The sequence below is a fragment of the Mustela erminea genome, chromosome 9, assembly GCF_009829155.1.
Source record: "Mustela erminea isolate mMusErm1 chromosome 9, mMusErm1.Pri, whole genome shotgun sequence".
Taxonomy (NCBI): Eukaryota; Metazoa; Chordata; class Mammalia; order Carnivora; family Mustelidae; genus Mustela; species Mustela erminea.
In genome coordinates this window covers 109,541,037-109,566,821 of record NC_045622.1, presented here as the reverse complement: position 1 = coordinate 109,566,821, position 25,785 = coordinate 109,541,037, and the positions used below count along the sequence as shown (strand labels likewise).

The window sequence follows — 25,785 nt, the reverse complement described above, 5'->3', positions numbered from 1 at the left end:
CCCGGAGCCCGAACAGGGCTCACTGTCAGGGCTGAACTTTGCACCAGGATCAACATTCACGGGGAAAGAAGCAGGGCATGGCTCCTGCCATCCTCGGAGACTGTCACCAAAACACTTGGCTAGGGCGAGGGTATACAGTGGCACTCCGCAAACTCTCCCGTAAGGCGCCAGGTAATAGGTGTTCAAGCTTTGAGGGCTGCAGGTCTCTGTCCTAAGGACGGAACTTTGCTGTTTCATGGCAAGATCAGTATGTAAATGTACACGCATATGTATGATGAACATATGTAAATAGACAATGTGTACACAAAGGAACCTGGCAGGTCAGGATGTGGGGCATCTGGGGATCTGGCACTCGCTCAGGTGGCAGTCGGGGTCTGGCGCTGGGGCTGCGTCTGCCAATCCCTGGTCTGCCACTGCCCTCAAATTCTCAAAGGGTCCCTAAGCAGGCAAGACTCCCCGCCTGCAGCTTTCTGTAGAAGCAGCTGAGGAAGCGGCACCCCACCCTCAGGCCCTCATCTCCCACAGGATGGCTGCTCATCATACCGGGGACAGTGGACGGTGACCAATGAGCACGTGAGTTATCTAAGAACACACCTGGGTGCCTGGGTGGCTCAGTGGGTTAAGCCGCTGCCTGCGGCTCAGGGTCATGATCTCAGGGTCCTGGGATTGAGGCCCGCATCGGGCTCTCTGCTCAGCAGGGAGCCTGCTTCCCTCTCTCTCTGCCTGCCTCTCTAAGAGCACACCTGCCAGCTGTGGGGGAGACAGCGCAGCCCCCCGCAAGTTCAGTCGTGGGGCCATGGTGCTGACGGTGTGCGCAGTAAACTATGGAAAACTCAGAGGAGGCACACAGACCGCTCTGTTGACCAGAAGATCCTGCTGGTCAGAGTGGACTGGGGGTGACTAAGGAAACCTTTTTGTCCCTTGGGCTCAGTGGGGTACTAGAACCAGCCAGGCGCCAGCATTACCCCATACACCCCTCTGCGGAAGACAGCAACGCCTGCGGCCCAGGATTGATCAGAGCGCGCACCACGGAAGTCCCGCTGACTCTGGGATCTGCCTTGGGCTCTGGCGAAACTCGACCCAGTGAGGGAAGGCTCTTTCAGTGTGTCTTCAAGCCAAATCGCCTGACCGGGCGGGGCGGGGTGGATGACATGGTTTTCCTCAGTGGGCCTAAAAGTAACCTTTTCCTCTCCTAAACCGAGGAGCGTCGGGCAATTTGACCCTGGCAAAGGTTCTGTGGCAAACCTGCTCTTACGTGGCCAGACTGAGCCCGAGCTCTAGGAGGCATCTGGGGAGGGGCAGGGGTCGGGGGAGGTGGGGAAGGGCCCAGGGCCGGCATGGGAGGGGGTGGGCAGAGGTGGGCACAGGTTCTTGGAGGATCTAGCAGAGGCGAGGGCGGGGCCGGGAGGGGGCGGAGCCGGGAGGGGCAGGACCGGGGGCGGGGCCGGGAGGGGGCGGGGCCAGCAGGGAGCCCTCCGGCCTCACCGTCGCAGTCGGCCTCGTCCGAGCGGTCCTGGCAGTCGGCCTCACCGTCGCATCGCAGGCGCAGGTCCACGCACTGGCCCCGCGCACAGGGGAACTGGGCGGCTGAGCACACGGGGCAGCCCTCCTCGTCGCTCTGGTCGTCACACTCGGGGAAGCCGTCGCAGCGCCAGGCCCCAGGGATGCAGTCAATCTCCCCAGTGGCACAGGCGAACTGGTCGGGGGAGCAGGTGGGAGGCTCTGCGGGGAACACGGCGAACACCATCACCCACCACACCCCACCCCACCCTACCCCCGCCCCGGGCCAGGCGCTGCTGGGCTTCCAAGCGGGAGATAGTTCAGCTCCATCCGGGTGCTGTACCGCCCCGTCTCCAGGGCAGTGTGACCGGTCACAGTCCCGCCTCTAGCCCCAGTGTAAGATGAAGGCGGGGGTCATAAACGTTTGCTGAAGGGAGACACGAATCCCCTTCGTTGCTTTTTGTAACTGTAGGGAAAGGGTGCTGAATGGAAACCTGAGCTTTAAGCAGCAGGTGAACACCAAGGTGAGCAGAAAATGCTCTTAGCTAGAAACTCCACTCTGACCACTGAGAAGCCAGGGCAGACCCGCCTTCCTGTGGCTCTCCTCGTCACACGCTCCTCAGGCACTGGGCCAGGTCTCTGAGGATGCCCACCGGAGCCCCAACTGGGGCCCTGCCTGGGGTCCCCAGCTGGGCTGTCCGTCTAGTGTAGAGTCTGTACGCATGTCCGCCTGGCCACATACACACACACACAACGCACACAGCCCCCAGGAGATGGGGGGGTCAGAAAGCAGGTGCTCGGGACCTGCACCTGTCACAGGTCTGGAGCAGCTGGAGCCGCGGGCTGGGGCTCTGCGGGTGGTCAGCACCCCCCCGGAGACAGCTGGTGGGGGGGAGCAGGCTAAGGAGAGGCAGGAGAGCGAGGAGGTCATGGGAGGAGGGTGCACGGGGGAGGAGTTAGGCTCCCAGTGGAGGGAGTCCCTCAAAAGTGGGGGGCTGGGTGAGCAGGAGACAGGAGACCGGGGCCGGGCCACCTCCTCCCCGGTGACCATTCCTCACATCCACCTTCCTCCGCACAGGCCAGGTACCGGCCAGGACGCAGCTGGGGAGCAGGATGGGACAGGCGGGGAGTAGGACAGGGCTGGCGGTGAACCTCGGCGCCCTTCGGCAAATCTGTACAACCAGACGAGCGCCCCAACCTCGCAGAGCCTCCGTTTCCTCATCCCAAAACAGAAGCAGCCACGCTGCGTCCCACGTCCCTCACAGGATGGCAAGGCGAGCGTGGCTGTGTGTGGCTGCCTCTGGCTCAGGAAGGACGCAACCGGCTTTAGTGGCAGCGCCCGAGAAAGCTGAAGCACGTGGCTGGCTGCCCCTTCTGCCGTCCGGCTCCTGTCACCTCGGGAGGCACAAGGACCCTTGTCACCCCCGAGAACCCCTCCAAGCTCTTATGCTTCTGTGCTCCCCCCAGAGAAGCAGCCAGGCATCCACAAGTCTGAAGGACCAAACCGAGGGCTGGGAGAGGGGCTGAGGGGGCACCTCGTTCAAGTAGAGGCCCAGGGTTGGGCTCCAAGGGACAGCTGAGCACTCTGGGTGGTCCCCTCTTTCCCAGAGCAGCCTGGACATCTGCGGGGGTCAGAGCCACTCAGACCACAAAACCATGTGAGCCCTGAGGCTGGAACTTGGAAAAAAGCCGTAAAGAAGCTCAGGAGGGTCAAGGTGGCCCCCATCAGGGACAGACACAAAGTGTCCCCTCTGCTCTAGGCAAAGATCTCTGAGGTTCACAGTGTAAGACAAGGCAGGAGAAAGTTCCAGAAGGACAGGCCCTGGGGTCCTACCCCCTGAGCTCCAGGGGCAAGGCGAGCTGAGAACGGGCATCTTCTGTGTGTAGGACACAGTGTGGGAGCCCTCAGGGGCGAGGATAAGCAGAAAAGGGACGGAATTAAAACCAGCCTGAGTTCTGGGGGGAGGAGAGAGGAAGCCCTGGGATGTGGGCTTCATCGCAGGAAGGATAACTACGGTCACTTTTCACTGGGACCGCCCAGCGCCCACCACCAAGAGCAAGCTGGCACTCGTGTGGGCCACGTGCCGGGGACCACGCAAAGTGCTCATTACCGAACAGCACACAGCTCCGAGGCAGGTGCCTCGACCTCTCTTTTCCAGGGAAGAGAAAGCGAGGGCTCAGAGAGGGCAGGTGATCAGCCCAGGACGGCTCAGCTGGGAAGTGGCAGAGCCGGGATCTGCGCCAGGTGCGCCTGACCCCAAGCTTCCTTACATTCTTGACCACTCCCCGCTCAGCTTTAGGGGAAGAAGAGGGCCCGGGGTGGAAGGAGGGAGAACAGACAAAATTACAAAGAGAAACAGGCAAGCAGAGCTCGCAGGCGGCCTGAACACCACCACCCGTCCACTGGCTCTAACGGACTTCGACAGAATACTTCCCCCGACACGAGCAGATGACCTGTCCTTCTCAAGCGGACACGGAACACTCACCAAGAAAGACCACATGCTGGGTCATCATATACACCTGAACAAAGCTCGACAGCAGTCAGACAAAGTATGTTCTCTGACCACAGTGGAACTGAAGGAGAAATCTGGGGCTCCTGGGTGGCTCAGCTGGTTAAGCATCCAACTCATGCTTTTGGCTCAGGTCACGATCTCAGAGTCCTGGGATCCAGCCCTGCATCAAGCTCTGAGCTCAGGAGGGAGTCTGCTTGAGATTCTTTCTCTCCCTCTCTGTCTCCCCCGATTCGCACTCTCTCTCTCTCAAATAAAACTAAACAGATCTTTAAACTAGAAACAAGTCACAGACAGAGAGCTAGGAAATCCCCAGTTATTTCGATATTAAAACAACACACTTCTAAATAACTCAGGAGCCAAAGAGAAGATCTTAGGAGAACTTCTAAAACAACTGAAACTAAAGGAAGAAAATAGAACTTATCAAAATTTGTAGGATGCAGCAAAAGCAGTATTGTGAGGGAAATTCGCAGCCCCAAATGCATACATTGGAAGAGGAGGAACAGTTGGCTCTGGAGGCTGGATGCCACAGTGACTGTGATTTTAAAAGGCTGTGAAGCGGGGACCTGGCAGGCGGGGAACCCAGGGTCCCAGTAGTAACCGTTGAAGTCACACCTACCGCCACAGGTCAGCAGGTTCTGCAGGAGCACAAGGTGGACTGGGCAGGAGCACCGTGGGGTCCCGTCGCCCTTGGCAATGCAGATGTGGGAGCAGCCGCCGTTGTCCCGGGCGCACGGGTGGGCTGCTATGGAGACACAAAGAGGGAGCGGGTCGGGCTCTGGCTCTCACCTCAGGACTGCAGCCTGGAGGGTGCTGGTAACCAGGGCAAGGCCAGAACTCACAAGAATGGGTGCTCCCGTGGGCTACACATCGCCCCACTTAGTTCCCAGGGCAGCTTACAGAGTCCACTTCCTCTGCCTCGCATCTCATAGACAGGGAAGCAGAAGCCGAAAGCGCTCACATCCTACCCTGGCCCGTTTACACCCACTCCTGCCACATTCACAACCACTGGTCTACACTGCCAGTCTCTCACGGTGTAGCGGATTGGGCAGAGGCCCCCACACACCCACGTCCTAATGCCTAGAATCTGTGAATGGGACTTTATTGGGGAAAAGGGTCTTCACAGATGTAATCAAGTTAAGGATCCGGGGAGATCATTCTGGATTTTGGGGGGACCATAAATCCAACGGCAGGTGTCCCTGTAAGAGACTCCAGGGGAGGCAGAGATGCAGACACAGGGGCAAAGTCTGTGCGATGAGAGAGGCGGAGACTAGAGCCCCGAGGATGCGAGGAACACCGGCCACCACCACAGACCAGAAGGGGCAAAGAGCCGTCCCCACCCACAGCCCCCAGAAGGGACACAGGCCCCACTGCCCCCTTGACCTCAAACATCTGGCCTCCAGCCTGTAGGAGAACACGCTGCCATTGTATTGGGTCACCTGGGGGCGGTTTGGTACGGCAGCCCCAGGAAGCTGACCCACGGGCAGGACAGTGAATGCCCAGGGAACTCACAGGTTTCAGCTGTCACACAAAGGGGGCTGTGTGTGGCACAGAAAACAACGGGCGTGGCCGTGTGCCAATAAAACTTTATTTACAAAATCCCAGATGGGGCCCAGGGGCCGGAGAGCGCCACCTGTGGTTTAGAGCTGAGCTGCAGAATTTCCAGAGTAAGTAGGTTGGGTGCCCCACATCCCAAATCAACATGGGAGAGCTCACTCAAGGATCTCGCACTCTCCCCCAAACGAGGAGCCTCTCCGTGTCACCCCAGACATTGCACGTTTGCACTCACAGGGACGCCCCAGTTTCCAGCCTCAGCCCGGTTTGTTAAACCCTCAGGTCCAAGGATCTGCCCTTCGGCGTGCTGGGCTTCGTGCCAACACCCGCAGGACTGGACACTCGTGGGCTCAAAGTTCACCATGCTGACCACGGGCCAGCAGTTCTCAAGGCTGTGATGCCCAGGAATCCGTGGCTTGGCTGAGAAGGGAAACTCGGGCCCTCGGACCCCCGTCCAAAAGGCACCCAAGTGACCTGGAAGCCGCTTACCTGGCAACTTCACTATCCCGGACCCGGACAAGAACCCACCAGGCCAGAAACCAGCCACCCAGCAGTCAACCTAGAAGCCACCGTTCAGTTCATCGGGGTGACATCCCCAGCTCAAGAGAGAAGCTTATCCACTAAGAGCAGGACACCTGAGTCAAGAGGGAGCCAAGGAATTAGCAGGAGTCCCTCAGAGCAGGACAGGAAAGGCAATCAGAGACGGGGTCTCCAGGGAGACGTGAGCCAGCGGGAGGGTGAGGGGCCGTGGGGGAGGCGGGGCGGCCCCCAGGGCCCGGAAGATGGGCAGCTTAAAGGTAGCTGGACAGGACAGGGACAGTGACGGCCCTGCTCACCGCTCTGTCCCAGCAGCAAGCATCCAGCCGGCCGCCGAGGTCTAGTTACTGAATACAGACTGGGCAGACAGACAGACCGACAGACACACACAAGCTCCTCTACCCATCTCTAGCCATATCCGGAGGGGGTGGAGGAACAAGAGGTCCCCGGGGGAGGGGTCCCTCCCTCCCAGCCTTTGGGCACAGCCCGGACTGTTGTAGGTAGAATCCTAACTTCCGCCTCCCGGCCTGCTCGCCTGCACGGTGGCGGTGACGAGCCGTCATGCCTGCGGTCTGGTCACCGAACACAACAAAGGGGCTTCGCAGATGGCAGTAAGGCTACTGATCAGTTAAGTGGGAATTCTTCAAAGGGGGCACTAGTTCAAAGGTGGGTGATGCTCACCACAGGACCCCCGAAAAGCAGAGCAGGTTGTCCAGCTGGTAGTGAGGAGAGGGTCAGCGTCGGACGGAGGGGCGGCGGATGGAGGGCCCAAGAGCGACCCTGGCCAACGGCGCGTCCCACAGCCCCTCACCTCGGCCAGTCTCCTACTCGCTCCAAGGGGTCGGTTCAGAGCTCGGCACTGATGCCCACCCTCCCGGCAGGCTCCTGCCCACAACACCCACCCCCGCCCCCCAACACGTACAGAACTCCTCCAGGCTGATCTCCTCCACGGCGTGGATGCCGGTCAGGTGGGCGACGCGGCCCTGGACCCGCGTCCGCTTGTCGCCGGTGGTCTTCTCCACACGCTCAATCATCTGCTGCTGCCGGTCGATCCAGTAGAGGTGTCTGCCCAGCACGGTCAGGCCTGCCGGCTGCACGATGTTGGCGTCCTCCAGGGTCAGGCGGTTGGCCCCTGCGAGTGGGACAAGGACCGACCCCCAGAGCTCAGTCCAGGCATGGCTCAGAACAGAGGGCTGCCAGGGACCCTGGGGGGATTTGATGCTCTGGCCCGGGGCAGGGAGCTCATGCAGCTTCCCTGGAAGCAGCCTCGCTTGGAAGATAAGCTCCTCGGGGGTGGCTGTAAGTGTGGTGCCAGAGGCGGAGGGGTCCGACTCCAGGTCCCGCCTGCACTGGGGGACCCTGGGCAGGCCACCCACCCTATCTGAGACTCCTCTTCTGCCTTAGCAGGTGGGGATCGTTCAGGACCTACGTCTGGAACACTCGGCCAGGACCGTCTGTGGTAGACACCAAGCCCCAGCACGAGGCCCACCTGAAACGGAGCCCTGACGAGTGCGGCGGCTGGTACCCCCATGACGGATGACGAGGGGGGCGGGCGGGCTGTCCCGGGAAGGTCAGAACTATGGGTTGCTGAGGGACCCAAGCCCCGGGCGGCCCCCGGGCACATACCTGACAGGTCACAGCTCTCAATGCGCTTCAGGTCTGCGTCCACCCAGAAGAGCTTGCCCAGCCTGTTGTCCACCACGAGGGCCACGGGCCGGATGAGGCCCGTGGTGAACAGGACCTCACGCTCGGTGCCATCCAAGGCCGCTCTCTCGATCTTGGCCGCGCGGTCCTGCATGTTGGTGAAGTACAGGTACCTGCAGGGGGTGCGGGGTGCGGGTGAGGGACGAGGGTCGCGACCCGCCACCTCCGCGGCCAGGATCGAGCACGCCAAGCACCACACAGGCCAGCCCCGGACCCGGCAGGGCTGGCCCCCAAGGCTGTGCAGGACTGAATGCTGTCCCCCAAGAAGTCCTATCTACCCAGAGCTCAGAACGGGACCTTAATTGGAAAATGAGTCTTTGTAGATGCCATTATGAATCAAGGTGAGGCCACCTGGTCGACACCTGGAGCCCCCCCAACCCCAAAGCTGGAAGAGAGACAAGGAAGGGTCCCCGCAGAGCCTCCCGAGGGGGACAGCCCAGCTGACTTCAGACTTCTGGCCCCTGGCACGGTGAAAGGACCAGCATCTGTTCCTGTAACCCCCTGCTGAGAGTCACTTGCTGTGACGGCCTCAAGGACTAGCACGTGCTCTGGCTGAGAAGTCCCTGCCTCTATGGAGGCCAGCCTCAAGGGAGACCCATTAGGTTGCTAGAGAGCCCCCCGAAATAACTAGGCGTGGGCCCCCCGCGCCCTCGTGTGCTGCAGGGGCTGACATCACCACCACCCTCGGATTCCCGGATGGAGACACCGAGGCCCTGAGCTGACGTCCCCTGCCTGGGGTCCCACGGACAGCAAGTGATGGGGTCAGGTTTCGACTATGGGTCTGCCCGGCCGACCGGGTAGGGTTCACACGGGTCGTCACCAGGCCTGAGCCCCATTAAGCGGTCCCTCCACAAGTCTGAGCACCACCTGGTGGCAGCCCTGTAGGTACCTGAAGTACCTACCTGCCGCCCACCCGCAGACTTTCACGTGCCTAGCTTTACTCCTGAGCTTTAAGTCACGCAGCTTTCAGTGCCCCCCCCCCCCCGCCCCGGTTATTCCCGTTGGGACCCTCCTGAGTCTGCCTGCCCCGTCATGGAAGGAAGAAGCTCCGTGGAGTTGAGAGAGTGAGCTCCCCGTGATGGAACATATGCAAGTGAATGAACAGCCCTCAGCTGGGATGCTCTGGAAGGGATTTTTGTTTTGGGTTCAGATTTGAGGGGGACGGTGTAAAATCTAGGAACCAAAGCTTCTACCCTCCCCATGTCTCCCCGCTGGGATGCAGAACCCCGCACTGCGGTGCCCGCCCGCCCCTCGGCCTCGCACCCCCGCTCGGCGTTGACGACGATGGCCCGCGGCTTGTCGCGGTCCCCACGGAGCACCACACCCATGGCGTCTCCGTTCAGCCGGTGGACGTTGATGGTGTTGGTGGCCTCACACGTCCAGAAGAGCATCCGGCTGTAGACGTCGATGCTGAGGTCGTGGGGCTGCCTGTCCGGGTTCTGGCTCGGGCTCGGGGAGGTCAAAACGAAGGGCTGTAACAAAGAAGAGACGAGCCTTGGCTACGGACATCGCCGGAGGGTGGAGGCCTCGGTGCCTGCGTGCAGACTGCAAAGTGGGACTCCAAGCCAATCTGGGGTCCCCTCTTGTCGGGTCAGCGCGCACCGCACGCCGACTTGAGCGGGAAACTGAGCAAGCAGCAGCTCGCGGCCGGGCTCTCTGCCAGTAGCTCGGGTCTCCAGCCCATCCACCCACAAATTCGCAGTGGGCCATCAGCTCCCAGGCCCTCTGCGTCCGGTTCCTGCCCCACAGAAGGGCCGCCTGGTGGCTCCACAATGAGCCCAGGCTCACAGCTGCCTTCTCGAAACATCTGCTCTCTCTTTGCTTTAGTGCCTTGGACTCATGCTTTAGGAAGGAGACTTTCCAACCTTGTTATTTTTTTCAAATTTAGGGCACCAGGACGACAGGTGCATAGAATAGAAGTCTACCCCTCGCAGCCCTCTTCCCTAAGCGGAGCCCGGCAGTGTGGCCACCCTGCGCCTCTGCCCCGGGAGGCTCTCTGCGGAGCTCTGCCTGACTCTGCCCACAGCATCTCAGGGTCGAGCCCTGGCTTTCGGAGCTACCGGCAGAGAACGCTGTTTCACGAAATGCTGCGGGAGGAGGGGAGAGCCCAACGTCACCCTTACCTCCCTTACGGCCCGAAGCCTGACTCCTGGGGGATCTGGGCCCCCTGGGTTACCCAGAAAGACCATGTTCGGGTTCTCAGGTGATATGACCTGGGGCCAAGTGGGCTTCCCAGAGCTACCACCAACAGTTAAAGTCACTTCCTCTGAGAGGGCATCATTAGCACGATGCTCGGCTAAGAGACCATTGTAAACTTTGCCATCTCCTGCTAGCAGTCAACACGAAGTCTCCGGGTGCAGGAAGGGGCCTGTGGCAGAAAGGAAGCCCCTTCCCCACACCCAGCCTCTGGAACCCAGCTAGAAAGGAATACCACCCTCCCCCCCCACATAGCAGCCCCTGGTCCAGAAACACTGGGCAGCTAGAAGTGTGTGACACATCTGAATGCAAAGCACCACTTTAAAGGACTGTGTCTCCACAAGTACCAACATCTACATCCCCAAGAGCTGGGGGCTCCGGGAGCCAAGCCTCAGCTCCAACTGGCCACATTCCTTTCCTCAAGCCCATAGACTCTGGCCAAAGACCAGAGCCCAGAGCACCTGCCAGGCTGGGAGTGCAGCACGATTCCAGTTGGCCCCAGTAGGAATCAGGTTCCCCAGGGAGGGTGGATCTTCGAGGCCGGGTGTAAAACCAGCTGTTGGGGCACGAGTTCTGGGAACAACCAGCTGCGAACTGCGTGGGGCAGCCACACCTCTCCTCTGGCCGGCGGGCGGTAACGACCAGCCCATTAGAAAACCCGAACTCCAGGGGCGCCTGGGTGGCTCAGTGGTTTGGGCTGCTGCCTTCGGCTCGGGTCATGATCTCAGGGTCCTGGGATCGAGCCCCGCATCGGGCTCCCTGCTCCGCAGGTAGCCTGCTTCCCTCTCTCTCTCTCTCTCTCTGCCTGCCTCTCTGCCTACTTGTGATCTCTGTCTGTCAAATAAATAAATAAAATCTTAAAAAAAAAAAAAAAAAGAAAAAAAAGAAAACCCGAACTCCAGCTTCAGTGTCAGTAACGATACTGACGCAAATGCAGAATTCCTTAATAGAATCCTATGGAACACCACGATCAACACCCCTCCCTCTCGCCAGCCCTGGACAGCAGGGCATGTCCAGGACTATGTCCTAGCCATGTGGCAATGTCCACGGCAGGGCAGTCATGAGAGACCGAAGATCCAGCGTCAGTCGTCTGCACCGTGGGGTATCCTCCGCCTTAAGAGGAAGGACATTCCGACACCTGCTATGATGCAGATGAACCCTGAGGCCATCATGGTGAGTGGAAGAGGCCAGACACAAAGAGATGAGTACTGCGGGATCCCGCCTGCATGACATACTTGGAAAAATCAAATTCACAGAGACAGGAAGTAGAAGGGAGGTTGCCAAGGGCTGGCAGAGGGGGTGGGGGGGCAAGTGTTTAGTGGAGACAGACTTTTAGTTTGGGAAGGTGACAGAGTTCTGGAGACGGTCAGTGGTGACAGTGGCATGACAATGGGAGTGTCCCTCGAAAGGCTGAGCTGCGTACTCGAAAATGATTAAAATGGTAAATTTGGGGCATCTGGGTGGCTCTCAGTGCATTGAGCCTCTGCTTTCAGCTCAGGTCATGATCCCAGGGTCCTGGGATCGAGCCCCACATCGGCCTCTCTGCTCAGCAGGCAGCCTGCTTCCTCCTCTCTCTCTGTCTGCCTCTCTGCCTACTTGTGATCTCTCTGTCAAATAAATAAATAAAATCTTTAAAAAATAAAATAAAATGGTAAATTTGATGTTATGTATACTTATTAAAGATTTTTTAAAATTTTTACTTGTTTGCCAGAGAAAGAAGAGAGAGCTCGCACACAAGCAGGGGCAGCAGCAGGCAGAGGGGGAAGCAGCCTCCCTGCCGAGCAGAGAGCCTGATGCAGGACTCGATCCCAGGACCCTGGGGTCATGACCTGAGCCGAAGGCAGAGGCTCAACCTACTGCGCCACCCAGGGGCCCCATGTTACATATATCTAGTACGCTAAAAATATTTTACTGGAAAAACAGTTCAGTCAAGTAGATGATTTAAAACATCACCCTTGGGGTGTGGGGGGCGTACCTGGGTAACTTGGTCCGTTAAGTGTCTGCCTTCAGCTTGCTCAGGTCATGCTCTCAGGGTCCCGGGATCAAGCCCCAAGCCCCCGTGTCCTGTTGGGCTCACCGCCCAGTGGGGAGCCTCCTTCTCACTCTCCCTCTGCACCTCCCCGTGCTTGTGCTCTCACACACCCTCTCTCTCAAATAAATAAAAATCTTTGAAAATAAATACGTAAATAAAATAAAACATCATCCTTGGGGGCAAAGGGCTCCCCCAACAAAGAATCAGCGCCACCAAAGGGTGAAGCCCGGCAAGACTCCAGGGAGGGAAACAGATGTTACCCAAATCAAGCAGAAACCCAGAAGGTGTCCCTGAAGGACTTTTCCTCCAAAGCCCCTCACTGCTTTTGTCAAGACACCAGGCGAGAACACCTCCTGATGCGACGTTAAGGCAATCTGCGCCCAGTACCTTCCTCTGCAGGGAAGCCACGGGCCATCAATTTACACTTCCATCCTGCAAAGGACTGCTCGTGGCTGTCACCTGCATGGGACGGATGAAAGGGACACATTCCCACCATTCTGCCAGGCTCCACCAACCGCAGAGGTGACACCACGGCTGCCCGGGCTCAGCTGCGACTTTTGGGACACAGAACGCAGGGGACAGTTCATCAGCGCCGTGCTGTCCACGGGGCACTCTGTCCAGAGTGAGGCCCAGCCCGGACGCACAGCGCTGGGACCCAGGTCAGGGCAGAGAACAGCCAAGGGACCTTCACAGAGACAGATATCGTCTGGAAGTTTCCACCAGCAGCATTTCTCTGCGTCACCTTGTAACAGCACCCAGACTTCACCGTGAGGACAGGAAGTCCGGCCCTGACTGCGCCACAAAGACAGGGAGCGCTGGGTCCGGCAGCTCCTGGACGCCGGCAGGATGAGTTGGGCATGTCGGTGAGCGCCACCCCAGCAGAAGGCCAGCGCCGCTGGGCACAGGGAGACCCTGTGCGGGCCCCAAAGCTGCCAGGGGACTGTCCTTCATGGAACAGGCCCCCGACCGCTAACACGAGAGCCGCCAGTTCCACTACGAGAAGTACTTTGAAAATGCGTGCGGGCTCTGATCTAGCGATTCACCGGGGCCTGTCTGAGCCTCGCACAGAGTTCGCATTTGCCAAAGCACAATTTCAGCTGTGAGAAAACACTGGGTGACCTCGAGGACGGCCGCGGCCCCGAGCGAACCGCATACACAAGCACAAGCACACGCCAGCAGCGCCCTCCACCCCCCATGGGCTGTGAGCCACGCCTGGGCACGTTGGTGGTTCAACTTCCTGCCCCATCTCGGAGGGGTCACCTCCTGTGGGTCCATGCAAACCCTCCGGCCCCAAGTCCCTAGCCAACTTCAGGTGTCTTCAAGGTCATTAGGAGGTGTGCCTTGAATCATTTAACGTAGGCAAAAAGGTGCACCTGTACTTATGAGGTCCCTCTCCTCACTTGTCCCTGGCAAGAGCTTCAAGGGCTGTGCACCTCGCCCTTCTCCCACAGCCCTGTGGCTTTGCTGTGTGATTCTGCACAGCGTCGTGAGGTTTGGGAACACACGCGTTGCATTACAGCGAAACGGACTCTACGAGTCCTATGAACTAAGAATAAATCCAGAATAACCAATACCAACCACCCTGGCACAAAATCCCTATGGAAAGAAAAAAAAAATCCCATTTCTACATATAATCATAATCGAGGGTTTCTCCCTGCTCAGGATATACCCCGGATGACAGAATTAGAGCGCAGATGGTTGTTGGCACAAGCTGTGCTCTCTTGGCACCCATCTATTAACCAAAACGGGGTGGCAGCCTGGAAACGGTCCTGGGGAGCTCCTTGCAGAAGTGACCCCGGGTCCCCCCAACAGGTACACTTGCCTGGGTCCCGTCGTCCTTGGCTCGCTTGATGTTCTGGCGTCCATCCACCCAATAGATGAACTTGTCCAGGGGGTCATAGTCAATGGCCTTGACGTTCCTCAGCCCGTGCAGGGGCAGGATGAGGTCTGGGCTGTGCTGGTCGTCGGGGATCATGCGGCTGATGGCACATTTCTGGCTGAACAGCAAGAAGGTGGTGGGCGCTGGAAAGGGGCAAACAGACCAGGGGCCGCACGTCAGCGTCCGGAGCCGAAGACGGGGCAGGGAGGGACGGCGCTCCGCTCCCCCGTGAGAGGCGCGTTTGCATATGCACCTACTAGGAGCCGCAGGGGAGAGCACTGGAAGGACATAAAGTGGCTTCCGGGGGCGGGGGGCGGACTACGGCAATTCTCCTTTCCATGTTCTGTGTGTCTCTGCTGTTGCAGAATTTCCTAAATGCATGAGCTATTTTGCAATGGAGAGCATTTTTAAGTGATCAAGACTCCGAGAGAAGAAGGACAATAGTAAATATCAAACGCCCCCCAAAAATGTACTTAATGCTTGGATAGCTCTATCACATGCCTCGTGCCTACCTGTGCTCATGGGAACCGCTGAAACTGTACGCAGTGACCTTGACACGGGAAGGGACACTTTAGGGGCGTGTCATGAGTCAAACAGCCTACGCGCAGGAATGGCACAGCCGAGCATGTGTAAGAGGCTGACAGTTCAAGCCACTGTCTGAGAATTACAGTTGGGTGATTTGAAACTAAATCATGGCCCCAGGTCTGCCAGCCCCAAGGGCAGAGACTCAAGTCACAGGCATCCCCACCAGTGGGTTACCTGCAGCTTTCTTGGACTCTTCAAGGTGATGGCCCCCAGGGGACAGGGACTGTAGGACCAAAGGGAGCACAAAAGTAGAGAGGCCCCAGCTGAGCAGAGGACCTGTTGCCTCATCAAGACACGAATGCACGGGCCAAGCCCTCAGCTGCGACAGCCCACAGGGGGATCTCTGGATATAAAATCCAGTCAATGGGGAGAGCACTCCCTCACAGCACCGGGCCTAGGCCTCCAGATACCACGCGGCTTATGCAGTGCACAGCCCACTCAACCATCCATGGACGCCAAGGTACCTCCAGAGAAGAGGCTCCTTTGCGCCTCCACCCCCAGAGCCAGCCTGACCTACCACAGGGTGGGGGTGCGGGGGCCCAGCGAGGCACTCACGGCTGCAGTTGCGGCTGCTGGGGTCCAGGGTGTAGTGTGAGGCACAGCCACAGCGGTGGCCGCCGGGGACGGCGAGGCACAGCTGCCCGCACTGCCCGTTGTTGTGCATGCAGTCGTTGAGGCCATCCTGGCGGGAGGAGTGAAACACCAGGATGTCCATCACGAAGTCCAGGTGGCCCTGGATGAGGGTGCGGTTCCGGCCGCTGGTCTTGTCGGCCCTCTCGATGCTGTGCAGGTTCCAGTCGGTCCAGTAGATGTAATCGCTGTACTGCGTCAGGCCGAAGGGGTGCGGAAGGTCGTCCGCGATCACAACGCGCTCCTGACCTGCGTGGACACACGCCTGCGGCATCAGCGACACACGGCCGGGCCTCCACGCAGGGTCGACCGGTTCAAGGCTGCCCGGGAACCTGCGTTCCCCTACTTTGGAAAGATGCAGAGGTGACGGCAGCTGGAGGCCACCTACCCTGGGCCCAGGCACATCCATCCTCACCACAGCGGAAACGCACGTGCTGTCACTCCAGTGACACAGACTACAACGTGTGCAGAGCCACAACTGGGAGACAACCCGGGCGCCCATCACTAGTAGAGCGGACGGGGCACCTGGGGGCTCAGTTGGTGGAGTGTCTGCCTTCAGCTCAGGTCATAATCCTGGAGTCCTGGGATCGAGCCCCGTGTCGGGCTCCCTGCTCAGCAGGAGGTCTGCTTGAGAATCTCCCGGTCCCTCTGCCCCTCCCCAGGCTCGAGCACGTGCATTCTCTCGCTCTCAAATAAATCAATAAATCTTTTAAAAAACTTTTTTAAAAAATTAATTAAATGGGGGGCCCTGCTAGCTTTGTCCTTGGAGCATGCAACTCTTGAAGGTCATGAGTTTGAGTCCCCTACTGGGGGTAGAGATTATTTAAAACCTTAAAAAAAAAGGAATGAAAAATTTTGAGACTAGGGAAAAAATGCTGACACAGCAATATTGATTATCATGGGGTGGTGAAAATTATGAATAATTACTTTCTCTCCCTGTATTTCTGTGTTTTCAGAAATGCCCTATGTCAATTATTTTGCCATCAAAAACAAGCCCGTTATTATATACAGACGCTCCCGAGTGCTTCCATGAAACACAGGCTCCTCCTGCACGCGCCCCTGGGCCCCGCGCTCCCGCCGGCCACCCTCGGTGAGACGTGCTTTCACCCAGGTCTCCCACGGCAGCTGCGTGAGGCGGTGCCGTCCGTGTTGGGGAACCGAGGGCCCAGGAGGGTTAAGGACCGTGGCTGAGGCCGCACCGACAGAGGGAGGCCCCCGGTGTGTAAATGTCTGCGGCATTAAACGGAGAGCGTGCTAGGGCAAAGTGACAGCCAGGCCCATAGCACGTGGCCTTCTGCACGCAGGCAGGGCCGTGGAAGTTTCTGGTGCTGATTCCCCCCAGTGCGTCTTCCCTCTGGGGCCATCGGTGAGCATCGTTACTTCCCGCAACCACCGCCATTCAGGGATGGCTTCCTCCTCAGGCATTGGCCTCTCATAAAATCACTGCGGGTGGCTGGCGTGGCTCAAAGACACATTCCAACCTCGCCAGCGGACTCAGAAACCCAGACAGGCAGCGTGCAGGGCGGGTACGGCCTGCCCCGAGCAGAAGCCAGGACACTGGAGTTCCAGCCTGGCTCTGCTCACACAGTACCCGGGACAAGCTATCCAGCCGGCCCATGCCTCTGTTTTCTTACCGTAAAATGGGTACAACCAGGCCCATCACAGGGGGCAGCGGGGATCAGAAAATCAAATTCTCTCCATCGCATGGGGCCGCCTTATCACTTGGGTACATAAGAGCTAACATAGCTGCTCCCTACGGTGGTACAGCCTAGATTTGCATGTCCTGCCCCCAATGGTGGGGTACCTGGAATGAGGTATTTTTTTTTTTCACCTGATCCCAGGATGTGGGGTCCATGAGTGGCCTCTCGTATGTGACCTATGAGTGAATCCGAGAGTAATGGCCTGCACAGAGTAGGTGCCCCGGGTCAGACGGTGACGGAATCTGGGCAGCACTCCGCGACCTCAGGGAAATCCTGGCACCTCCCTGGGCCTCAGTTTCCCCATCAGTGAAAACCTACACCATGTTAGAGTCCCAGCACAAAGCTTCGCTGGGCCCTGGTTCTTAGTAGGTGTGCAGGAAACGGCTGTCCCCAGGGCCTCTGCAGACATGCCTACAGCAATGGCACCAGGAGGAAAGGGACAAGCCCCAGAAGACAAAGCTGGAGGAGCAGCCGGGGCTAGGTCCACATCTCCGGTGGGGCTTAGCGGCTCGCAGGCCAGAAGGAACAGTGCACTGGGGGTGGAGAGGGAGTCGGTCCCCCCGCCGCCCAGGGATGCCTCCGCCCAGCAGGACCCCACCTGGCCCTCACCCAGCATGTCGGACGACTCGATCATGTTGGTGTCCAGGTCGGTCCAGTAGAGACGCTGGTCCGCGTAGTCGATGGTGAGGTCGTTGGCCCGACCCACCTTGTCCACCAGCGTCATGCAGTTGGTCCCGTCCATGAAGGCCCGCACAATCCTGGGTTTCCCCCCCCACTCAGTCCAGTAGATGTAGCTGGAAGACACAGGGAGGCCAGGGCGGGCTCAGGCGCGTCCACCCTCACGGCAAGGCAGGGGGACACAACCACCACCGTCCCCTCGGCGAGGCCCTCTCCATCCTGGAGAAAGCCACATCGGGGACATCCCTCCAGGAAGCGGGAGAAGGGTAACACCCTGGGAGCCGCCTACGACCCCACTGTCCCCCCAGGTGCCGTCACCGGGCTGCCTCCTGCCTCCTGAACTCCCACAGCGCTCACCTGCAGGGTAAGGGCAAACACATCCGTTTACAGACCCAGACTGGGGGCACAGATGGGGTGACCTTGTACTAGAACTCCGGGAAGACACTCTTGTCAGAGACAAATGCTAATTAAGCTGGACAGGACACCAGGGTGACCGGGGAAGCCAGGATGAATGTGGGCGAGTCAGGACACACTGTCCCCTTACTCAAAAGGGGGACAGAGGACAGAGGACGAATCGGAGCCCAGCAGGCACTACGGGGCCAGGATCCAAACGCGGCTTTTCCTGCCTCCAAAGGGTCCACCTCCCTCCTTCTTTAGCAGCTCTACAGAAGGAGCCCCCGTTCCAGAACCGTGTGCGTCTTACTCGCCCTTCGGCTACAACTGGGCCCTTCTCTCTGCTCGGGCATCCTGCAGTCTCTCCTTCCCTAACCGCGTGCGACAGGCAGCGCTTGGGGTATGGCGGACACAGCTCTGATGCACTGGGGGGCAAGCCCGGGTCTGCAGCACAGAAGACTGTGGCGCACAGGGAGGCTCAACCCTGGCCCCCGCGGCCCCCGTGCCCAGGGCCTCGAGGCTCCTGCCAGGTCAAAAAGAGCAGGTGCCTGGTGAGGCAGGTGGGACCCTGCCTGGGGGGTCCAGCAAGGAGCCCCTTCTGAGCTCGCCAGGGTCCAGGGCCTTCAGAGCCAGCAACACAGGGCAAGGGAAGGAGCCCAGCTCTACCCTCCCTGCTTACAGGACGCTCAGTGAGTCGCTCAGCTTCTCTGCGGCTCCGTTTCCCCCTCTGGAAATTCAGGGACAGAGACACTTGCCCCTTGGAGGCCCTCCACCCCCCAGATGCCGCACTGAGACAAGCATCCCCCCTTCCTCCCTGCTGCTCTGGGCCTCAGTTTCCCCTCTGTGAAATAAACTAGAGACCTCCACGGGTCCTGCTGGCCCCAGCCGCCTCAAAGCCAGCCACGCTTGGGACTGCCGTCACACGAGGGCCCGCTGGGCAGCCACCGCCCCCGGGCTACGGTCATCACGCGCGGGCTGATGTACGGAAGCGGCGGGGCGAGGGGGACATCCATGGTGGGCAAAAATGGCTCTTACCCTTTGGTGGGGTCCAGGGCCAGTGACCTCGGGTTGTCCAGGTCCCTCCACACGAGGACCTGCCGGAACTGTCCGTCCAACCGGGCCACTTCGATCCTGTTGGTCCCAGTGTCCGCCCAGTAGAGGTTCTTGCCCACCCAGTCGACGGCCATGCCTTCCGGGTAGTCGAGGCCGAACTCGATCACGTGCTCCACGGAGCTCCCGTTCATGAACGCTCGGCTGATGGTCTGTAGCAGGGGAGGAGGCAACGGCCGCGGGTTAGGAACCGGCCTTCCCCCAGACCTCGGACCACGAGGTGGACCCCCGGCCACCCAGAGCAGCTACTGACCGCGTCGCGCACCCGATCGCCAACGTGCAAGGGTTTTTCAATAAACGCTTGAAATGTAGCAAAATACTACATTTTTAGGGGAAAAAAAGATTTGATAGTATTTAAATTCCATGAAGTTTTGTCCCAGGAAACTAATAAAAAATGCAAAAGATGAGGAGTCATGGAAACCACAGAGAGGCTGGAAGCTAACACGTTTAAAAGAAGGAAACCGGTTACGTAAAATAGGGAGTATCTGTGGAGACTACGTCCCTCATCTAAAGAGTTCCTAGCAGCATATCAGTTACCTCATACATATATTTTTTTAAGATTTTATTTATTTGACATGGAGAGAGAGAGAGACAGCGAGAGAGGGAACACAAGCAGGGGGAAAGGGACAGGGAGAAGCAGGCTTCCCACTGAGCAGGGAGCCCGATGCGGGGCTTGATCACAGGACACGGGGATCATGACCTGAGCCCAAGGCAGACATTCAACGACTGAGCCACCCAGGCGGCCCGAACTCTTAAATTGTTAAGTGAAAGACACCAGGACACAGAACCCTCTAGCGCTCCTGACGGGGACCGTGAGCAGCACTGACATCAGGAGCTCCCTGGAAACGTCAGCCGTGGGGAGATGAGGGATTTTTATTTTTATTTTATTTTTACTTTCTTTGTTATCCTTTTCTCTCTCCTGCCCTCTTTCTTCAGTGAGCTCCCATGACTTTCAGAATCAGAAAAATCTCAAAGAGATGTGCAACACCATCGGGAGAATAAGATCACGGAGTTCGGCTGTCCGGGGCAGAACAGGGCCTGGCACACTTCTCCATAAAGGGGCACACAGTAAATATGCGGCTCTGAGGGCCACACAGCTCTGGGGCCACTATACAAGTGCAGGCGCGGACAAGCCATAGACAAATGGGCATCACTATGTTCCAATAAAACTTTATTTACTCAACCAGGGAGTCAGCCCGCGAGCTAGGTTGCAGAACCCTGCTTTACAAGAAGAAAGGGCCCTTCTGTGTATCCCCGTGTATTCGCGCCGTGCATAGAGACAGTATTTGCTAAGCAGGTGGGCACTGCTGAGGGAGCGAAGCCAAAGACAGTGTCAACTTACAACGAAACGACTCACAGATCCACAATCGCTCCAGAAAAGCCCATTTGTGTCTAGGGGATCTGCTTGTGATAATCGTTTGTGTTCGTTTATTAAAACAGTTTGCTCAGACTTTATGGTCGTAGATCACGTTACTATAAATATTACAGCTTTTTTTTTTCAAGTAGGCTCCACGCCCAGCACGGAGCCCAACACGGGGCTTGAACTCACGACCCCGAGATCAAGACCTGGGCTGAGATTGAGAGTCGGACCGCTGACCGACTGAGCCACAGGCGCCCCTAAATATTACAGCTCTTCCGAAAAGACCACGAAAGGCTTCAAGACGGCGCCGACGGAGGCCACCTCGCGGACCATACCTTCAGGCTGACGTCTGTCCAGTAGATGTGATTGTTGGACACGTCGAAGTCCAGCGCCGAGGCCTCCTTGACGCCCGTCAGCGGGATGGCCACGTCGTTGTTGTTGGTCTCCAGGGAGATCCTGTGGATGGCGGCTCGGCTGGTGAACACCAGGAAGGCCTCGGGGACGATGCAGGTCTTCAGGTCGCTCAGCAGCTCCAGGCCGATGGGGCAGCCGCACTTGGCGGCGTGAGGCGTGAAGAAGCACAGGTGGCTGCAGCCCCCGTTCCCGTCCGCACACGCGTTGGTTCCTGGAACAAGCACAGCGGCTCTGGACCCGGCAGCCCCGCAGACAGAGGCGTGCGTGGCTCCGTGGTCACACGGGGCTGTGTCCCAGCCAGACCGCACGTGGGGACACCGGGCGGGGTGGGGGGGGCGGGGATGACGGAAACGGAGGTCCTCCCCCGCTACAGGGAAGGGACGCTAACGATGTCAACGTGGCTGGCTCTGCGCCCGGGGTGACCCAGTGCCTCTGAACTCGGTCCGTCTGTCCGTCCGTCCGCCCAGCAGCCGGGGAGGCGGGAGCCACTCCCACTCGTTTTCTAGTCATGGAGAGTGAAGCCCAGGGAGGCTGGTGAAGGTGACACGGGCAGGAAGGGGCACGGGTGTAAGACCGCCACGTGAGGGGGTAACTCATATGCACACACGCGCGCATACGCACACACACGCACACACGCATGCACCCGGACCTGGACTCCGGGCCTGCTGGTCGGACTGACTGCCCCGGTGGCCCCCCGGACGCCGACGCCTCACACACTCAGACTTGCCCAGGAGCGCCAAAGGGGTCTTCTCCTCACTGAAGCAGAAAACTCAGAAAACTCGTTTGTTTTGGCCCCCCTGTTCCTCTCCGTTAGCTACTGAGGCGCTGTTGAAAGTGGCTTTAACGTAGAGTTAAGTGTTTTAGCTAAAAGAAGAATCCTTTTCCCTTTTCCCCATCTCTCTCAGAAAGTTCTAAGAGGAGACAGAGAGATGAACCCAGTCTCTCAACTTGAAAGCACGCCCGATGGACGCATCTTTGTTCTGACCCGCTGGGTTCTCTTTCGTGTATCGCTGAGCTCGCGCAGGGGCTCACCTTCCACGGGAGATAATCCGCGGGTTCTAAAGGGTGACGGCGAAACGGAGCTTACCGGTCCCATCGCCTCTCTGTCAGGAACCCGGGTCGCTGGACGGCTAAGGCCTCACCTCCGGGCCTTTGCACAGCTGCCCCTTGGCCTGGCCCACCCTGCCCCCACCTGCTCCCTCAATTCCAAGTTCAAGTGACCTCCCCTGTGTGTTAAAGCCAGGCATCCCCACCACCCCAGCGACAGCCGCTGCCTGGAGTAGCGCTACGGAGGGTCTCAGCTGCTGGACAGGGAGGCTGGGAGCTACCGGAGGCCAAGCCCAGGATCTCCTCTGCCCGTTCATTCATTTATCCATTCGTTCGTTCCTCCAGCAGAGGTCCATAGAGCCCCTCCGACGTGCAGGTGCTGCAGCAGGGGCAGAGGCCCCCCCGCTGGGCACAGAGCCCCGCCCCCACCACACCTGGATCCTACTCTCTCTCCTGTGTAGCCTAATGACCCGCATTTGGAATCGTTTTCAGAAGGAGACAAATCACCTCCGGGCCTTTGCACAGCTTTTTAAGTGTTAAGTGAGTTTTTTGCAGATCCTGGTTTTCAGATAAAAGCTGTTTGGGGCGCCTGGGTGGCCCTGTCAGTTAAGGATCTGACTTTCGCTCTGGTCATGATCTGGGGGTCCTGGGATCAAGCCCCGACCCTGCTCAGCAGGGAGTCTGCCAGTCCCTCTCCCTCTTTGCCCCCCACCCCGCCTCATGCTCTCTCAAATGAATAAATAAAATCTTAAAAAAAAAAAACAAAAAACAAGGTGTGCATCTGAAGGTCCAGCCTGGCCACACTGGACAGCCATCACAGCCCACCCCAGTGACAAGGTTGAGGCAGACCCAGAGTGAGTCCCGAGCTTGGCCACACCAGCAACGTGGCCATGCGTCCCTCCTCCTTAACAGGGCAAACGGAGCAACACTGGCATTAGTGTACGGGGTGGCTCCGGGCATTGCGGCACTCGGCCAGAGCCCAGCGCACAGCAGACACTTGGCACACATCCGCCGTGACTGCAACAACTGCGCCAACAGCGCCCGTCCACAACCGCGACCTAGTCAATACCCCCGGCGGAGACACCGCGCCCCTTGCCAGCTGTCCTCCACCAGCTCTCACATACCCTGCCCTGCCCATCCCGGTGGGCGCCCGTGGACCGAAGGGCAGCCGCGAGCCCACGGCTTCTTCCTGGTGCCGCCCAGCTTGGCTCACTCGCGGCTGGAGGCTGAGCGACTCACCGACAGCCTTGGCCACGTTCACGGCCTTCAGCCCCATCAGGTCGGGCAGCTGGTCGATGATGACGTCCCGGCTGGCCTTGACCTTGTGCACGCGCTCGATGCTGCGACGCTGCCAGTCGGTCCAGTAGATGAAGTCCCCCAGCAGCGTGAACCCGAAAATGTGGGGGAGCTTGTCTTCCAGGAGTGTCCGCCTCTTTGTCCCGTCAACGTTGATCACCTGCGGGACGGCAGACACAGGTATGAACCGGCCTCGGGCCTGAGCGGCCGGAACGGGGACAGGCCCAATGCCTAGGGGGCTCCGTTCTGCCTGCACCCCGCGAGGCCATGCTATGACGCCAGGGGCCGTGGCTCCCGGCAGAGCTAGACGAATGACATTTTCAGTGGTGGGGCTGGCTCAGGGCTCTCCCCGCAGCCTCCCCTGCCTGGGTACGGACACGGCACTGAGAGGGCCAGGCGAGGCAGACAGCTGTGCTCAGCAGGGCTCAGACCGGGGCAGGCTCTGATAGCAACCGGGGCAGTCTGCCGGCCAGGAAGGTGTCAGATCACAGGCTCGACGCGGACGTGAGCTTCCAGAGGCTGCATTACTAACACGCCCGGGGCCCTGGGCAAGACCGCGCACTGGTCTATGGACCCATGTCTTGCTTGGTCAGGCCCAGATGACCTCGGAGGGCCCTTCTGGCCCTGAGTCTGAGCCCGTAACTCTCAGATGCTTTTCAACCACCCCACACGACTGGCCCTTTACTCTGAGCTGTGAAAGCTAGCTCTTTCTCTTGAAGAACCAGTGCTGATAAAAAGCATTAACCACAAAAGCCACAAAGGAAAAAACTGCTGTCAGACATAAAAACGCCTTAACCGACGGAAACACACAAATGGGGTAAGATGGGATTCCGGTGACAGATGATCCTGTAGCCGCTGATGTTGAAAGCAAGACTCGATAAAACACAACATCGAGCTTCTCCGGCTCTTGGGCCAGGATGAAAGCGACACAACAAGTTCCAGCAGACCCCCTGCAGCCAGATTGTGTTTCCAGCTCTGCAGAAAAGCGACAAACACTCTCTTTTGCAGGTGGTGAGAACAGAAGACAGATCAGATTCACGCTGAACAGAAGAGACTTGGGTCCGTCTGCCATAGGACAGCACGGGGACAAAACTGCCAGGTCACCCAGGAGGGGCCCAGCAAGCCCCCACGCCCCGGGGGCTTCAGTTTCTCCACCTGCAACTGAGGGGAGCAGCTGACATCATCCAGACAACTTAAACAAAGACAAGGCTCGGGCCCCCAACCTGGGGCAATTCACACAGAAGTGGGAGGTCCGGCCCCCTATGGATCCTGAAAGCGGCTCCCCGCTGGGGCTCCAAGGCGCCCCCCAGGCCAGAACACGAGATTGGGGGACGCCCTTGTACCCGGAGCAGGGGTGCTGCCCGCCTCACCTAGAAGGAGGAGCTCAGGTTGTACCAACTGCTGTGCCCATCTCCAGGGCACCAGGCTGGCCCCGCGGGTTAGCAGCAAGTGGCAGGTGAGGGACTAAGCCTTCCTAACGGTTTGGGCACCGGCGCTCAGAGAACGCTCTGCACAAAACTTGCCCGCGGGTGGGGTCTCATCCTGGGCTCGTGGCCGAGGAGGTGAGGTGGGGAGAAGGGGAAGATGGTACCCTCAGGAACACATCCCGTCGGAGAGCGTGTAAGTGAGTGAGCAAGGCGGTGTGTGCGCCAACACAGCATCGTGCACGCAAGAAAGAGAAACAACTCTGTGGACACTGAAATTTGAATTTCGTGTCATTTTCACGCATCAAGAAATACTGTTTTTCTTTCGATTCTTCCCCCTGATCATTTATTTAAAAGTGTGAAAACCGGGGCGCCTGGGTGGCTCAGTGGGTTAAAGCCTCTGCCTTCAGCTCAGGTCATGATCTCAGGGTCCTGGGATGGAGCCCCACATCAGGCTCTCTGCTCAGTGGGGAACCTGCTTCCCTTCTTCTCTCTCTGCCTGCCTCTCTGCCTGCTTGTGATCTCTGTCTGTCAAATAAATAAATGAAATCTTAAAAAAAAAAAAAAAAAAAACAAGTGTGAAAACCGCCCTGCGTGTGAGAGCGGCTCAGACACGGTCAATCCGGCCCTTGGGCTGTAGAGTCTAAGCCCTGGTCTACAGCTGAGCACCTGTGCCCTTGATCTTCAGGAAAGGAAACTAGACATTTCACCAAGACGTTGTGTCAAGAATGTTCATGCCGGACGCCAAGGGTGCCCAGGGCCAGCGCTGCCCTCTCTGAACTCTGGCTTCTGTCCTCTTGAGCAGGGCCAACTCCATGATCCATGCCCGGGTCTAGGCAGGAGGGCCACAGAGAGGTGGGACAAGTAGATCCCAAGGAAGCGCACCCTCAGCTGTGCTCTGAGGGGCAGCACCTGCGGGGGGTCTACAGGGAGGCCCACAAAGTGGTGGGCTCAGAAAGCCACCTGCTGAGAGTCAGGAGGTCAAGACCAACCCTTTGAAAGTGTACGTTTCAAGGGAAAAAGACTCCTGTTTTCTGATGGAGTCTCCATCACAGTCAGACGTAACCTCCCAAATTAGAACCATCCTGGTTATTTTTTTTTTAATATTCTACTTATTCATTTGACAGAGAGATCACAAGTAGGCAGAGAGGCAGGCAGAGAGAGAGGAGGAAGCAGGGTCCCCGCTGAACAGAGACCCTGATTCGGGGCTCGATCCCAGGACTCTGGGATTATGAC

General features: G+C 58.6%; 1 protein-coding gene across 2 annotated transcripts in view; it reads right to left on the bottom strand.

The window, feature by feature from the left end:
- Positions 1–25,785, bottom strand: part of LRP5 (LDL receptor related protein 5) — a 97,159-nt gene that overhangs the window by 9,633 nt on the left and 61,741 nt on the right. For both annotated transcript variants that reach the window (XM_032357779.1, XM_032357778.1), the window contains exons 8-18: positions 23,069–23,285; positions 20,704–20,993; positions 18,934–19,160; positions 17,437–17,621; positions 15,053–15,376; positions 13,856–14,055; positions 9,069–9,277; positions 7,728–7,918; positions 7,024–7,233; positions 4,630–4,755; positions 1,486–1,722 (exon numbers count right to left, since the gene is read on the bottom strand). In XM_032357779.1, coding sequence (XP_032213670.1) covers positions 1,486–1,722; positions 4,630–4,755; positions 7,024–7,233; positions 7,728–7,918; positions 9,069–9,277; positions 13,856–14,055; positions 15,053–15,376; positions 17,437–17,621; positions 18,934–19,160; positions 20,704–20,993; positions 23,069–23,285 — 2,416 coding nt within the window. The remainder of the gene's footprint in view (positions 1–1,485; positions 1,723–4,629; positions 4,756–7,023; positions 7,234–7,727; positions 7,919–9,068; positions 9,278–13,855; positions 14,056–15,052; positions 15,377–17,436; positions 17,622–18,933; positions 19,161–20,703; positions 20,994–23,068; positions 23,286–25,785) is intronic.